This window comes from Semicossyphus pulcher, unplaced genomic scaffold (genome assembly GCF_022749685.1).
Source record: "Semicossyphus pulcher isolate SPU_LCO1_2020_fin unplaced genomic scaffold, fSemPul1.0.p SCAF_14, whole genome shotgun sequence".
Taxonomy (NCBI): Eukaryota; Metazoa; Chordata; class Actinopteri; order Labriformes; family Labridae; genus Semicossyphus; species Semicossyphus pulcher.
The window spans coordinates 13599643-13617034 of record NW_027211648.1 but is presented as its reverse complement, the minus strand read 5'-3'; the positions used below and the strand labels follow the sequence as shown (position 1 = coordinate 13617034).

Below are 17392 nucleotides of genomic sequence, written 5' to 3'. Positions count from 1 at the left end.
ATCGCCAGATCGCATTCTCTGTTCATCCAGTTAGTCACCTTCAAGCCAATTGAGATTTGACTGTTCTGTTACCTAACTCCTGTTTCCTGTTCCTGCAACCATCTCCAGACCTCCTCCTACCCTCGCCTTCGGCTCCTTTTCCCTGGCTCTCTCTCTCTGCGCTGGACCCCTGCTTCTACGACTCAACCTCTGGTTAAATAAAGAAAACATCCTCGCCCTAGTCTCTGCCTCCAGTCTGCCTCTGCGCTTGGCTTCTCTAGTCAGTCGTAACACATTTAGCATGGCTGTAGACTCTTAGCCTTGTTGTTTAATACAGTGGTGGGCTTTCGCTCCTGGAGCCAGAAGTCTTTATCAAAGCTTCAGTTATTCAAGGATCGTTTTGTTCTTTCTATCGACACAATTTTGCAAAAGAACAAAAAAGTGTCAGATTGTGTAGCTGACGGTAATGTCTACTCAGTGGGTGGTGTTACGGCTGCAGTGAACACCCTAACAGCTTACCAAACCATAAACAGCCTAAGGGACGCCGCACTGAAGACCATCCAGAGCTCATTAAACCGATGTGCACTTAATGTGTCGAGGGCAGCGAGGGCAGCTGTTCATTTTTAAAACTTTTATTTTGAAACTTTCTGACATGGTAAAATGTAGCAGTGCAGCATTTGACCACTCTGACAGGATCTGTAGAGTAAAAATAGAGAGAGATTCAAAATCCTCATTGTGACATCTCCATACAGGATGTCTGGATTGTTCCAGTGGTCACTTTAAATCTCATTTTTCTATATTTACAGAGCAGCAACACTCCGGTAGCGGTGTCCCTTTCCTTTTTCTCACTCACTCATTTAGAGTTTGAGCAAAAGGCAAAGACAAAGAGATATGTGAAGTGTTCCTTCAGAGGTAATAGGGACTTCTTGAGTGAGGAATAAGTGAGTGAATTATTGAGGAAGCCAATTACCTTCCTACTTCAAACCTTTTCGCAGCATGTGCCTTTCCCTGAGTGGAAATGCAGATTTTCCCTTTAACTACCGAGAGAAAATGTGGATTTTGCGAGAATAAGGATTTACTCTGTGTCTTATATCTGTGCTGATTCGGTGTAACTTACATAGCCTACATTTACAAACCAAGACAGCTCTGTATGTTTCCAGCTATCCTTTTGTCATGAGTCAATCTAGTTTATGATGTTTTGTATTTTGGTGTTTTGATATTATTTCCGGTTTTCTTTAGTCACTTTGTCTCTTGTTGTCATGAGTTCTTGTTGTTTAGTTTGTATATTGTGTTCCTGTCTTTGTATTAGTCTGGTTTAGTTGTGCTTTTCATTTAGAGAATTTCCTGTTTTACTTTGCAGTCCTCTCAGTCCTGAGTTTGGTTCCAAGTGTTTCCTGTTTTATTTTGTAGTTCTTGCCCCTTGTATGTCATGTCTTGTTTTACTTCCTTCCTTTGTTCTGTTTCCCGCCTTTTAGATTGTGTGCCCTGCCCTCGTTGTGTTCACCTGTGTTAATTAGTCTCACCTGTCCCTGATTACCCTGTGTGTATTTAATCTCTGTGTTCCTACCCTTCTGTGCCAGTTCATTGTCGTCCATCCTGTGGAGTTGAGTCTATGTCTTTGACCTTCCTGCTGTGATTTTGTTTCCTTCTGTCTACTTTGGATTATCTTCGTGCCTCCCGTGATTTCCTGGTGGCTCCTTGTGTTCCCTTGGACTACCTGTTTCCTGGTTTTGTTTGTAAGTTTTTTGCTGTCTTTTATTGTAGTTTAGATTTTGTTTGTGCATTTTTGCCTTTTATTAAATTAAGCCTTATATCTAAGTCTGCTTCTGGGTCCTAAACTTTTGGTTTAATCTGAAACCGTAACACCTATAGACTGTATACTCATTATACATCTTACTTTATGCAACAGTTAGTTCCAACCAAGTAATCTGATTGGACAAGAGGCATTCCATGAGTGCTGATATAGAGTAGAATCACTTTTCACTGTGAGTATCACTCGGCCTCAGCCAGGTGTTCTGAATACTGTTAATTAACATTACAGCAGGCTGTGTGTGTATACATAAGTGAAGCTGCTACCTCTGAATCACACAGCAGACTCTTATTTCACTGGCTGGTGATAAATGAAAACAGATAAATGTACATGATAAAAAACAGCTGATCTGTGGTAACATGTGGAAAGAGTGCAGGAGAATGTTTGTGTTGCTTGGCAACAAAAGTCCAGTTTCAGTTGTGGATCTAGTTGGGCTGGTGGAGCAAAAATAATCTGTTGTTGATTGTTAGTGTTGACTACTATTTATATAACTGTTGTATAAAAGCAATATCACACTCAAGGTCATGATGTTAGACTGAGTATCTGCGGCACTCGCAGCAGTGCTACTAGCTATGGCCCATTGTATTCTTTTATTTTCAGTCGGTTCTTATCAACCAAAACAAATCCAAGAAACGTACTGAGAGCTCAACACACCACAGCTTAAACACACATAGATAAAACCAAGTAAATTACTAAAATAATTTAACATGTACATTATGCAGCATAAGGACACATGTTGTATATAAAGGAGCGTGCTGCAATAAAAATACAGTTACATCATTACAGCTCTTTTTACATAAAAAATAAAGAGTATTCAGCATTTTTTACTTGTCTTTAGTATCCACATTATTTAGTGTTTTCATCTCCCAGGTCACTGTACAAGGTCAAAGGAAGTTCAGGGCAACTGTGAGGCCATAAAGCTCAAAGTTTCAGAGAAAAGAAGTTAATGTCTTATAAATCAGAGTCAAGGCTTTTGATGTCTACGAATCTTGGACTTCTTTTTGACTCAACCACAATATTCAAGCTTGTGTTCTATTGAAGCTTGAGAGGCTTTTACAAAAGCAAACCAGTTTCTAGTATAACCATGACCTCAGGAAACCCCTTTCACTGCAAAGTGTGAGAATTCATTTCCATGTTGTAATTGAGCAAAAAAAAGTTTGAATAGATGAATAACGACTTTAATTTAAATTGGATTGAGGACAGTGAAGTTAGAGTTGAGTTGTTCAATCTGATAAAAAATATGTGTGAATTTGTTTTCTGTTCAGTTTGAGGACTGTAATAGTGATGGTCATATATTAAAGAGTCCACCTCCAGCTGGCATCTTACATTTGACTTAAACTGGATCTATAAAAGAAGGGCACTCTTTTTTTTTTTTTTTTTTTTTTTTTAAGTGCTGGAGTTGACGAAATTTAGTTTCTAGGCTGAAACTATGGTACACAGCTCTTTTGGCAGAGTCTGGAAAGAAACATGCACCCTCGTCTCCGAGTTGCGCTGGAAGATGCACCTGGAAGTGTTGGGAATTTTGGCTCTTTGAAGGAAGCCGGATCTTATGGCTCTGTTCTTTTCAAAAGCAGCCTTTGGTAATTCGGCATAAAGGGGAGTGGATGTAGGGCAGGTAGTGAAATTTGGGCACACTTACAAAAAGAACGGCTCTCATTTATGACTCAGTTCCCGTCATTCGCACCAAAGAGCCGTTCAAAAGAATCAGATCGTTCGCGAACGTCACAACACTGGTCCCCATCCCACTCAGATTTTCATCTGACCTGATTCAGGGCGGGCCAGTCAGTCGTTTTCGTAATGCAGGATTGATTGCGTTTGATGACGGCAGGTCGTTGAGGCATCATTTGGAACTTTCTGAATCCCATATGGTGTCAGTATTAAATGTAGTGGGCAGTAGTACAGGTAATGCACAAATAGTAAGTGTTGGCCTGAAAACCATACCATTTAAATGTCTGTGTACTGTCTGTACTCTCCACTTCCTCTTTCATTGTTACACAGCTCTTCTTTAACTCGAGGGAAATTGTACAAGGTAATTCTGTATGCAGACGACTTTCTGTTGTTCCAATATATACACTTCCTTCTGTTTTGGCAAAACCTGATCAGTCCGTGTAATTGTCTGGTAGAAGAAAGCCAATTATATCCTGTCAACCCAAAAGATTTGTCTTGCTGGAGACTGGAGTTTGTATTTTGGTGTATTGTTTGCATTATTCTTAGACTTCTTTGTTCAATCTCATCTAAACGCTTTGATACATAAATGGAGGACAGATTGGGAATGAATCCCCCCTGCTTCAACCTCATTTAGATAATCAAAGAACAGTTATAATCAGTACACAATATCCATTTTGTAGTACAATACAAGCTAAATTATCACCTTCAAAGTCTTCGACAATACAACATACACACACATCGAACAGAAACAACCCTCCTCTCCTTTCTCCACAGGGACAGGAGGAGACAATCGGAGAGCCACGTATGACTGCTTATACCTAACTCCGGATTTATTCATGATGCTCCCCTGGAAATGCCTGGGAATAAATCACTTCTTTCCCAGAAACCTCTGGCCCCTATCCCCTGCCCCCCTTCATGTCTCTGGAGTTTTCCCTCAGAGCAGGAGGAGCTAACGGAGACAGAGAGAGATGGACGGAGAAAGGGCAAGAGAGAGAAGAGGAGAGAACTCATCGCACCCGGAGGTGGAATTAATTATCAAACTCAGAAGTACAGTGTGTTTGCTCTGTGCTGTTTTAGCAGGTAGATGCTGGGTAACTACTCATTGAGTTATGGAAATATATTAACAGAGACCAAGAGCATTCTGGTGGTATTAAAAGAGAACAAATAGTAGTGTGAAATACGAGACGCAGAGGCTGTTTTATTTTGACTGGACATGTCAGGTCATTTCTGATGAAGATGGAAAAAATATTCAGCTGTTCGAGTCGGACTATTTTTTTGTCCCCACTGGCTTCCTGGTTCCCAGTCAGTAATCATGATAGATAAAATAAAATATATAAAGATCATGGTAAATTTAATATACTGGATATACATGCTATGCCAGTGTAGCAGTGTCCAACAGTTTGTAGTCTTTCTGACAAGCTAAGCTAACCAGCTAATCCAGCTACATATTTACCTTAGTCTTCATCCCATACTTAGTGAGAAGGAAAATATTTCTACAATCCTGGCTAGGGAAATTGACTTTCATGCATGTAGCATTTTACTGTTGCTGTTGATCAAGATGGCACTCACAAGTATAGCATACAAGCCAAGTAAGTATTGTAAAAAGTACAGTATTTCCCTTTGAATTGTTTTGGAAAAGTACAGTGGAATGTGAATAAATTTGCTTCGAATCCTCCACTATGCCGTTTTGTCACACTGCTGCTAACTCTTTCTCATTAGGTTGTGTAAAGCCTGTGGGAACGAGGGAACCTTTTAATGCTGACAACCTCTCATTGACTCCAACTGGGGAGGTGCAGGGTTCATAGGGTGTCTAGTTGACTCGGGCTAAGCCTGCTCCCCTCGACCCATGGGTGTCCTACATTATCATATAACTCCGCTTGCCAATTATGAGTAATCCGCAATGCATGATTAAGTCTGTGAAAAGCCATTTGTATGACCGCCTTGTCTGTCCTGTCCTGTCCTGTGTTGGATCCAATTACCTCAATGGGACCAGGATTTGGACGGTTATTTGAACACAGATTGCAGGTGACAGGGCGACAGAAATGAAGAGACATTGCAGGTTTTCAAGATAATGGTAGCAGCATATAATCAGATGAGTGTCAATGTGTGACTTGTAACCTGTCTGATTCTTCAAATTCCCAGTGTCGTTTCCATTACCATGTCTCAAATCCTCTCTACTCTGTGGCCTCGTCTACTCACTGTAAGAATAGAGTCTGAGTATTGACAGTTTAATGACATGAGATGTTGATATTTAAAAACGTGGAGCATCCCTGGGACAACAAGAACGGCAACATTTGCATTCTCACAACCCCCTTTGGACACACAGCAGGCTATTAATGCAAGCTCACAATTAAATCTCATATCTTTCAGCTCTCATTATTCAGATTTACTTCCTTTTTACATCCATTTCTGATCTGCATCATGCATATATCATTTGGCTTCTCCTATACTGTTTTGCCATTCTTTTCATATACTGTAGATATCCTCTGAGACCCACATACTGGAATAAGCACAAAGGCCGGAGCAGTATGCAATGCCAGCCCGAAGCTCCCTGTAGGCCAACGTCGCCTGAGGTCAGAACAAGGAAAACATCAGAGTTTTTGCAGCATCCAAAATGAGGTGCCGGAGCACAATATGAGAATAGGCAAACAAAATTCAACACGTGAGATTTTCTCTCCAACATTTCTCCCCTGAGTTGCAATTGTCCATTCATACACTGGCCTGGAGCACTTTTGAATTTTCCCCATGTTGAAGTGATGTAAATGAAGCAGTAGTGGAGAGAGATGTAACTGCACAAAGAGTTAGGAGAGTGAGCTTCAACTGTTAGCAGGCTAAGCTACCTAGCTTGCTAACTATAGCGCATTATTTCCAAGGCCAAGGAGCTCATCATGAATTAAAGTTAAATTATTTTGTTGTGTTACCAGTGAAGTTTGAGAAAGCCAGTAGTAAATATGTCAAAGTTTATGCTAATTTTAGCAGCTCTGTCATCCTATTTAATGAGTTATGTACAATATACACTCCAGCAAACCTAGCTAAATCTGTTAGCCTAACATCTTCAAAGCCTTTTCTCGTCTTAAAAAATATAAACACTAAAGCAAATGGCCGCGTTTCCCAGATTCGTTAAGAAGCTCTTAAGCGCTAAGAGCTTCTTAGGAGCGCTCTTAAGAGCGCTGTGAAAGAAGGACGTGTTTCCCAGAGTCGTTCTTAGCTTAAGAAGATCTTTCACTAAGAAGGAAATGTAAGATCAGCCTGACCCACTCTTAACAGCCTTCTTAGCGACCAAACGCTCACTGCAGCCGCGTCAGGGAAAGTTATATCTGACACTCAAAGGAATACTAAAACCATGCGTAATGATGAATGTGCGCCCACAGCTGCAGAACACTGACGCAAGAAAAACAATAGCATAAGAAGAAAAATAACGATATAAAAATAAAGAATTGCCCATGTGTTCCTGTAGCTACATAAATAAAATGAATCATCATTACTATCACTCATTACGTTTTCACACACATTCGGCATCTGCATATGAGTTTACATTAGCTATAAAACATCAACAACCCTGTGGTATTTCACAGATATCAGGGAAACCGACAGGTGTAATTGAACTCGGCTGGAACCTCATCAAGAGAGGCTCCACCTGCTAGTCTATATAAAGGCGTTGCTGAAGTCCACGCGTGTGAGACACCATGGCTGCAATACAGCATATTCTCGCTGCTAACCAACAGCGTCGCCGTGCGCGAAGCCAGATGGTTTACATAAATGCCTATGTGCGTCAGCACTTCTCCCCACTTAATGTGCTGTCGGACCGGGCTGTCCAGTCCAAGTACCGGCTTCCCCGTGTGGAGATCCAACGCCTCGTCACGTTAGTGTCACCACACATCCAGAGGGCAACCCGCTGCAATTTTGCCCTCAGCCCGGAGGTGCAGCTCCTGGCCGCGCTGCGTTTTTACGCAGTAGGGAGCTTCCTGGAGGTGGTGGGGGACGGCACCGGCCTCAGCAAGGCATCGGTTTCACGGAGTGTGGCAGCCGTGACACCGATCCTCCTGCGCCATGCCCGGACACACATCAGAATGCCCACCACACGGGACGAGGTCCGCCAGGTCCACCGTGGATTTCATGCCATGGCTGGGATCCCCCGGGTGATTGGTGTCGTGGATGGCACACTGATCCCAATCCACAATCCCTCTCTGGTGGATCCGTGCTGGATTGGGAGGAAACATTACGCTGCCATCAACACTCAGGTGGCGGTGGACCACGATGGCCTCATCACAGACATCGTTGCCAGGTGGACAGGAGGCACACACGACAGCTTCGCGTGGGCCAACTCAGCTGTGGGGCAGAAGGCTGGCCGAGGAGAGTTCGGCAGGAGCATCTTCCTCGGGGACAGTGGCTACCCTCTCAGGAGTTACCTCGTGACACCGATAACCAACCCAGCAACACCACAGGAGGAGAGGTTCAATGAGGCCCACACACACACCAGGACCCACATTGAACGGGTGTTTGGCAGGTGGAAGTCTCGTTACCGATGTATCCATCGTTCGTCGGGGGGGCTGCGCTTGTCACCTGTGAAATGTTGCCGCGTGATTGTTGTCACAGCCATGCTGCACAACATAGCAGTGTGCGTTGGAGCAGATGAGCCGCCTCCTGTGGATGAAGATGGGGAAACATCAGAAGACGAAGCCCCCAACCCCGCCCCCCGCGAATCCCGAGCAGCACTCCACCAAGCTGGTGTCCAGACCAGAGAGGAGCTTGTGAATCTCTTTTGATGTCTATCAGCCCCTACCCCGTCACCACCAGTCACCAAGCACTGATATCAGCACCACCCTACTCCCAACATTAAACCCACTACCATCACACAACCCATATCAACTATCATGTATAGGGCTTGAAAGCTAGGAAATGACGCAAAATGATCCACACAACACATGGTTGAAAAGGAAAAGTAGTTTATTAAAAAAAACAAAGACAAACAAAAAGCAGTGGCACCGCTGTCGTTACTGGGCGTCTGCATCTGCATCACCTGCAATGAAGGGAGATTGATTAGTGAAATTGAACGGGATACATTGTGCAATGCGGAGACCACTTCTTTCTTACAGCACCCCAGTCTCGCAGGCCACAGGGACTAGAGGGGGACATCTTTTGGGCTATGGCCTGCCAAATTCGGTTCTTTAATGCGATGTTTTTTTTGCCCTTTGTTCCCCCAAATAACACATCACGGTTCTGCCAGACCTCGTCCACTAATACGGCCATCTCCTCTGCGGTAAACGAGGGTGACCTCTTGTTTCGTTTGCTGGCTGCTTTTTCCATTCTCACATGTGTGTGCCTAGCCACAGGGGGGTATATATGCGTTAATGGGCTTGATTACTACTTGGATACACCTGTTAGCTGTGATCACACACACATGCGCGCGTAGCCTAATTGCACCTGTGTGTGGGGACCACAGGGTCTTGTGTGTGATTTATGCGCTGATAAAGTGGTGGGTGATCGATTTGCCTGGCATCGATTGATTTAGTTTCAGCACCACGGCGGTGGACAGCTCCCACTAAGAGCTTCTTAAGAAGCTTCTTTGGCGGGATCTTAAGAAGGCAGTTAAGAACGCGTCTGGGAAACACCCCTATCTTAGTGCTCCTTCTTAGCCGAACCCTTCTTAAGAGCCTTCTTAAGTCCTTAAGAACGATCGAATCTGGGAAACGCGGCCAATGTCTGTTGCTTGTAACATTATATATTTTTTAGCATAGTAGGACCTAGCATGCAACCAAACATTGAACTATTTTTATCGTTATCCATACTCTGACTAACCGACACGACCATCCAAAATGATGCAACCTTATATCCAGGTCCTCTACTTGTACCATTTACTGGATGCTAAAATGTTTCCAGAGACTTAGCTTTAGCTTAAGCCTGATATACGGTGCTTAGCTCTTAATTGCACCTTTCGAGAAGCGATGGTTTTAACTAACTCACTGAGTTAGCGTTGACTAGTGTTAGCTGATTTAGCGTTAGCTTGCTGGCTATAGCTGATAAAGTCTGACAGTTACTGCAAAATTCGGTGCATTAGAAACACTTTTAATATTTTTTTTTCCATTTAAAAAGTAGGCTGCGTCCTATACTGTATACCGGTGCGACCAATATACCAGCATAAAATGCAGAGAGAGGTATTTTATCGTGTTACAGTATTTTCAACCGCACCAGTAGCTAGCAGGATTGCAAACTTGACATAGCGAAAACAGAAGTAAACAAGCCGTTTTTTGGCAAATCTGCCACTTTTATCACTGTGAACTACAAAAACTAAAGTTTTTCTCTGGTTGAGAGGACAGGGAGGAAATGTGGACTGAAATCTCCTCCCTATATGGCAGAGAAGTCTCTTTTAGAGCTGTATGGTTTGTATGTTTTTCTGTTAAGTCACCTCTCAAACATTCAATACTCTGCAGTGCAGAAAATGCTGACTTGCACCCAAATCATGCAAACTGAGAACTAGACAACCTTACAGTAGAGTTCAGTGCTATGAGTTACTTGCAAGTCAAGATCTCATCTTGGAAAAAAAAACTTTCCACAAATAACCCTCGACAGCAGCAGCAGCAGCAGCAGCCTTTGCATGAATAAATCCCATCCTAAAACTTCTCTCTTTCTTTAAGTCTGGGTGAATTTTGGAGTCACGTCCTGTAACTTCAAACTGTACTTTCCCTATTTGGCTTCATCCACAGACCCTATTGATGTTTATCTTTCCGTCTTCTTCAGGTCTGTAGGAAAGGCCCCCGAAGACATCAAATGCTCCGGTGAAAGACGCAGAAAAAGAAGTGGGAGATAAGGTAAATCTGTGGTGATATTGTGCTTATGTGTGTGTGTGTGTGTGTGTGTGAAGTGGGAGAGTTAAGAGGAGGGTGCTCAGGGCAGCAGAGGAGACTTTAATCATCAGCCGCGAGGTGAGGAATTCAGGGAAGGCCTTGAATGGATCTATTGTTCATCTCTGCGGGTCCGACATAAACAAACAGGATGATGACGACAGGTGCAGGTAATCATGCTTCTTTCACTCCATGTCTCCATCTCTCTACCTCTATCTGCCCTCTGAATATCAATGACTGCACACACAGGAGCACTAACGACTGACACTACAAACCCCACACACTGCACGCTAAGTGAACTTGCAGAAAAGATGACATTTTGCTCAGCTTACTTGTTGAAGTAAATTCCCTGTGAGGTCTTTATCATTTTCTCTTGAATAAATCCTTAAATATAAAATACATCCAGTTTGGAGCTCATGTGTAGTCCCTCTCCCTCGGCTGTGTTAATGCGCAGCACTTGCAGGAGATGAGCTCCATTTAAAGCTGTAATTCATTGACAGTGTCAAGAGGAAGAATCCCTCATGGTGAGAAAATAACTACATTCTTTTCTTCTGTCTAACAAAGAGACAACTGGAAGTTGTAGTGAGGGAGAAACTGATGAAGGGTTCCCAAGTTTGGCTTTTTTGGATATGGTCTCACCCCGGGCCTAAAGAGACAGCAGTGAGGTAGAAGTGATGTTGGTTTGTTAAGGCAGGGACTTCTCATTGATTTCAGGCTGTTGCTGAAGGTGATACATTGATTCCTGTTTGAAAGAGTTGTAGTATGGTGAATAGATTAATTCTGAGTATGCTGGGACAGTCTTTAGGACCACAAAAAGCCCAAAAACATGCATCGTGTTGGAATGCAGAGGTTGATACTATTTCATGAATATGGAAGAATATAGAAAACAAATATGTAAGAAACCTCTCTACCCACTTAAAAAATATATACAGTATATCTTGCCAAATTTCCCCTCACTCCAACATGATGGAAGTGGAAGGGGCAGCAATATTTCTTTCTAGAATTGGTATTTTTCTTTCACTGGACAATAGACAGACCGCACTATCAATCCACTCTTTTCTGGCACATTTTCAACGTGGAGATAAAAATAACCTGATCGGAAATGCTGCAATTGTGAAAAAAAAAGAGAAATATAAATAAGTGTTGGCATTCAGATAAAAGCTTAATGCATCAAAGAGCAATGGAAGCAGATTTATAATAATGACATGAAGCATGTGAATTTAATATCCACTTAAGCCTCGCTTTCCCAATCCACCTAGTAAAACACCACCCTGTGATGACGAGGCTGAAAGCTTCCTCAAATAAACGCATAAAAAAACACATAAATGACATTTGTTTCCCACTTTGCCGTCTCCTTTTGCGATTGTTAAAGACCCCCTCTAGTGAAAATCAAGTGTTTAGCCTTGTAAACATCTCCATGTGGTGTTTTCCATGTGCTACAAGGCATATCAGGGACAACATAAGCAGTCATCTCCGTGGCCGGGCCTGTCTGCTTTTAAACTGCAGTGTACCAAGGACAGGCTGAACAACATGATTGGCAAGTTTGTGACGTCACAAACCTAAAGAGCCAATCCCGTTAATGGACGGGGTGATGCTATGCATATCATTATGTGCAACCTATGGCAACCACTTCAGCGATGCGCGAGCCAGCTGTAACCTTTATCCTAATTTTAGCAAACACACTACTGACTTCTAATGTTAACAACGTTAAAATTGTAACATTTCAAGCTAGCTAAGCTTCAACAAGTCGCCACTAAACGATGACAGAGACGTGTTTTGTTTTCATAGTGGGCGGGGCTTATGCAGACTCAGGAATTTTTAATGAGGGAGAAGGAGTCAGGTGGAGTCAGAAGGTGTCAGCCAAAGATGGGTACATTGGCGTTTTACCACTTTTGCCATCGAAGAAAAAAAATGACTTTTAAATATGCAGACAGTATTTGGGTGTGGGTGATCTTAGAGGCCATTACCTCTAAATACTTACAAATAAATAAAGCCCACACTTTGTGCAAAGTTAGGAACACAGAGGAGTAATAAAACATTTTATATAACTTTTCCCCCCTAAGAACTGACCTCTCATCTTACGATTGTAAAGCTGTGCAGAGATACTCTAATGGTTTGTTCCTTTAAACAACATAATGCTGAAATCAAAGTTGCAGTTGTTAAAGTATGCAAGTACGAGGACTTCTACAGTCATAATTTGAAACGGAGTTCTTGAGAGATTGCTGGTTATAAAAACATCGACTCTTGCACGCCCACTGCACATTTATGCACACAGGTGGAGGACAGCATGCAGGTGTAACAAAGCAAGTGGGCAAATACGGTAACACACTGCTCAACCTGTCCCTAATATCACCCAGCATTAATGAGTGCAACAGAGGCTGAGTTAAAGTCTTGCTCGGGGCAGAAGAGCTAATTTGTGTCCGTGCCCTTGTGATGAAACTTTTTTATTTAAGCTGCAGACAAAAGAGAGGAGTTAAGAGAGCGGCGCAATGAGGTGAGATAGACAAATTCAGACCATTAATCATGACGGCTGATTGTGGTCTGCAATGCAAACATCTCAAATTGCCCCTCTTCCCTTCCGGCTTCTGTGTGTGACTTGGTTTGAAAAGCAGCAGTGACAGAATGCTACATTATCTCCGGTCTTCCAGTAGGAAAACCACTTCCCCCAAAATACGATAAATCTCTGTCGATAACGCAGTAGTTAAGAGGTAATTGCACTCGTTTGGCAGGACTTTGGATGTCTTCCACATCGACGTTAACGATAGAGACCGGAGCCCTGAAACTACAGTTTGTGTTAACATGAAAAGGCTTTGATAGTTTTGAACCACACACGGCGTAGCCTGCAGCAAGACGAGGCCGGCTGTGGGGTTAAACATGCAATTTACAAGCAGGGAAAAATCATGTGAATTGATTTACTTATATGAAAACTAAAGCGACAACACTAACTCTGAAAGCAGATTACCTAGGTGCCAGTGATCGTATGTAACAGATTATTGCAGTTGGTTACCAAAGACGGAAGTGCAATCTGCATGCAGCACGGCGCGAAATGGAAAACCATCTGAAGCAGAGTAAAAACAGTATACGCCTGTGGGTGTCCACATGTGGGTGACCTTGGATAATGACAAATCACATTAGCTCCTCTCGCATATCACAGCCATTTAACGGGCCAAGACGAAACTCCAGAGGCCTTCACAGAGGCTACATGCAAGCTCTGCAGAACGCACATGGTTGCAGCAACATGCTTCCACACAAGTTGTTAAATTTATGCTCTTATGACCAAGTATGGTCACTGTTTTGATGAGGCAAACTTGTGAAAATTAGAGCTGGGGTGTTGCAGATTTGGTGAAACAGTCTCTGAGGAGGAAGAACAACAGGAGAAGAGCAGGCGTTGCAACACTCTGGAGAGACGCTCGATGCAAGCTTCGTGTAATCTGTGCAACTTGTGCCAAACAGCACGTTCAGCTCTGTTTAGTGATGCCTCGGCTTCCTGGTAGTGTCCTGTCAGGAGAATAGACTGTACAAATAGATGGACGACATGACAGCTCCCTAAAAGTGAAGCCAAAACATTTCGAGCGCCCCCTGCTGACTGGCTGCAGTATAGGTCATAAATCTCGCCTCCTCCATGTTAACAGATGGGACTGAGTCAAACTATAAAATCAAAATACAGGGCAAATACATTTTTCTCAAACATGGTTTCTGTCATTATAATTCTTATCAAGCTGATTTACGTCCAAGTGTCCATTTTTCTGACAAGTTCAGTTTTAATTTGATGCTGTAAAAAGGATGATTGACAGCTCTGTTGACCAATCGGGCTCCTGCAGCCGATCTGTTCCAGATTAGCAGAGTACAGGAGGACGATGAGAGGAGACGTGACTAAAACAATCACTACAGTCACTGAAGTTTACATATCTGTGAACGACTGCTTCAGACCAACACAAGAAGCTGTTCTGCTGTTAAATACTGTTAAATACCTTTGCATTTTTTTCCCCAGAAAGTTGAGTGTGTGTTTTGGTTAGCGAAAGTGGCTATGGCGGCTCCACTCCAACTCTGGCTCCAAATGACATCACCAACGCAAGATAGCAACGCCGTCATGGGGGGTATTTTGGCTGCAATTCTGTACAATAAGAGTACATGGAGACTTGTTGTCCATCTTTATATACGATCATTGGTCAGGAGCTTGAATCCTGGCCTACCTGTTTGCACGTTTAGTTTTGTTTAAATGTGAGATCTTGAAGACATAAAAACATGAAAACTACAACAGTTATCTTCTGCTTCACAGACATTTGTGCACACATGGTAAAGACTCACTTCCTCCCCAAGCATTGCATTAAAGGAGCAGTTTGCCCCTGGAAAAAGCCACTGTCAGTCAAAGCTGGTGTTCTCTGTAATCGATAGAAGCAATTATATTTGAAATTGGCGCCATAGCTGTGGAGAAAGTTGTACAAACAGCTTCTGATTTCGCCCATTCTACATTCCTACAAAACCCAGCGTGCGTTGCGCCAATCCCTCTGAAAGGGGGGAGGGTACAGAATCTGAAATACAGCAGAATATACCAGTAGATCATCTAAACAATCTTCAGGTCTGCAGTCTACATTTCAAACCTGACGATTTTGAACGAGACATGACATCAGAGGCGGGCGTCCCAGATTGAGGAAGTGTAGTTTAGCGAGCTCCCTGGCCTCCGCCAGATGACGTGTTTTACGTTGTCTAGCGGAGGTTTTTCCAGGGCCCATTGGAGAAGTGGATAGCGTCCTCCAAAGGCACAGAATGAAGTTGCATTTTTTCCCTACCATAATGGCATTAGCTCCCCATAATAGCATGATAGGACTGAGGTTGAAAATCGGCGAACTGGCCCTTTAAGTTTTCTCTGCAAATCACTACCAGATGAATTTCTTTATTAGTTTCCTTATTAGCATACATTTAAAGGTTTTTATTACGTCACCAAACTTGTGTTGCACTGCGTTCAATGATCCTCATTCTCATAATGTTCCTGTTTGATTGGAGTTTAGATTTCCCCAGGATGCTGTAATAGATATAAATATGAGATCTTATTTTAGATGATATCTTTGTGATTACTGCAGGCTACTTATAATGTTATTAGGAAGTGAAAGAAAATGTTATTGTGTAAAGTATATTGGATATAGTGGCAACAATAGTCGACGCAGTTATGTGTGCGCGTAAGTCATCCCTGCAGTCATCTCGCAGTCGTGACAGAAAATAGGAAATTGATTATCTAGAGGAAATGTGTTTTTAAGTTACAACTACATCAGGAGAAAAAAGTTTTTTATCTAAACTTAACTGTGGCTGTGAGACAGAAACATAAAGCTGCACAAACTGTGACATCGTTTCCTCACAGATTCATTACACCCCGCCGTTGACAGATGACACACAGGATTGCTTGTCGTGTATATAAGAGCATGCCTGAAACACACGAACCGCTGTGAATCACTTAACTTTTACATTTACCCTCCTGTGCAGCAGCGTGTCTTACAGGGAATACATCCACAGGAAATGTGTTCTCATATAGCGTCTGACAACTCAAATGACGGCAGCGGTGACAGATGGAGGGCGGAAAGAGAAGGGAAAAAGTCATTCAGCTTTCTGTGACACGGCTGCCTGAGGAAAATGTGTGATGGAGGTTGAATTATAACCAAATGTCTGCATCCGATCCCTAAATATACTTTCTCTGTTTGATGGTCGGAAATCAGAAATATGAGAGCATAAAGAATAAAAGCTAAAAAATGTAGCAATAAAAAAGTAAAGATCACTATATGCCTGATTCTGTAACAGCGGGCTGAAAGGTCAACTCACTTTCTGTCCGCTACATTTGGCTGCCAAACTTTATAACTTACTTTAAATAAAAGAGAAAAAGTAAGAGCCTAAAGGGGAATTTCCCAAAATGACTGCCGCTCCGCCCAATTAGCCTGCTCGGCTTCCTCTTCCTCTTTGTGAAGCTCCTGACAGCCTGCAGGCTCATGAAATCTCATGAAATGAGCATGTCTTAAAATGCAAATCATGTTTCCCGCGTATAAAAGGCAGAGAAATGTGTGTTTCCGCACCATGAAAGAGGAGGCATGGCTACAGACGGGCAGCACACTGACACTGGAATACAGAGGGAGGATGGATAGATGAGCTTTTTCTTTCAGAGTGACCTTTCCCCTGAGTTCCTCTCTGTGAGGTTCATAATCAGTGTGTAGAAGGACAAACTGAGTAGATGGAGGCATTGGTGACATGTACATGTTTGTCATGTGATGGGCTCAGTCATGCAGCTCAGGTATTTTCCTTCCAGCAGCGACAGTCCTGAGAGAGAGAGCAGGATGTACGTTTTATGACCTCATGCATGATTTTCAGCCAGGAGAGACTTCATTCAAGTTTGGGAAGATGAGAAATGTGCAAAGTCTTTGGCGATTTGACCCCATCTTGATGTTTTCATCGTTGTCGAAAGGGTAGTGTGGCCGAGAGCAGGATAGGATGCCCCTGATGGAGTCTAGACACTAGTGGTGGTGAAGAAAGGATGAGCTGAGGAGCTGGGCTTGGACACTGATGAGATGGATTGGCGGTGACTGAGGTGGTGGAGGGTCGCCCTTAATCAGCTGATCACTAGACAGGTAGGACAGAAAGAGAGAGAATGAGACATGATTGAATGATGACTGAAACAGTCTTCCTGCTTGAACGTACGCTGAGCTACATTTGTGAACTTCATAATACTAAACTCACATGAAGAGAACAAAAAGACTTGTCATGAACATAATCAGCACAATACATCAAAAGCTGGGGCAATCCAGAGATAAGTAAGGACTTGTTGGCGAACTGTGAATGAGTGTAAAAGTACCGCTGCTCTTGGGTGCTCTAAAAATGGGACTAATTAAACAGCCATTTTTATCTTCATGTTTGCGTTTGTGAAAAGTCAACCATCTGTTTTGCTGCTGCTCTAAAGTTGAGGATTGAATCTGCAAATCCACGAGTTTTTGTGAACATCAGAAAAGTTGATTCAGTGTCGCAGTAATGGGACCACAAACGCCTTGAGCCAAAAGATTATATTCAACATTAGAATAGTACAGTCTGTTGCACTGGCCATGCTTGTACTTATATT

The 17392-nt window shown here is 42.8% G+C and overlaps 1 protein-coding gene across 1 annotated transcript; it reads left to right on the top strand.

Moving 5' to 3' along the window:
• Positions 1-7143: 7143 nt before the first annotated feature.
• LOC138591210 (putative nuclease HARBI1) lies at positions 7144-8223 on the top strand. Its single transcript, XM_069661730.1, has one exon. It carries the CDS (start codon positions 7144-7146, stop codon positions 8221-8223), a length of 1080 nt encoding a protein of 359 aa, XP_069517831.1.
• The last annotated feature ends 9169 nt before the right edge of the window (positions 8224-17392 follow it).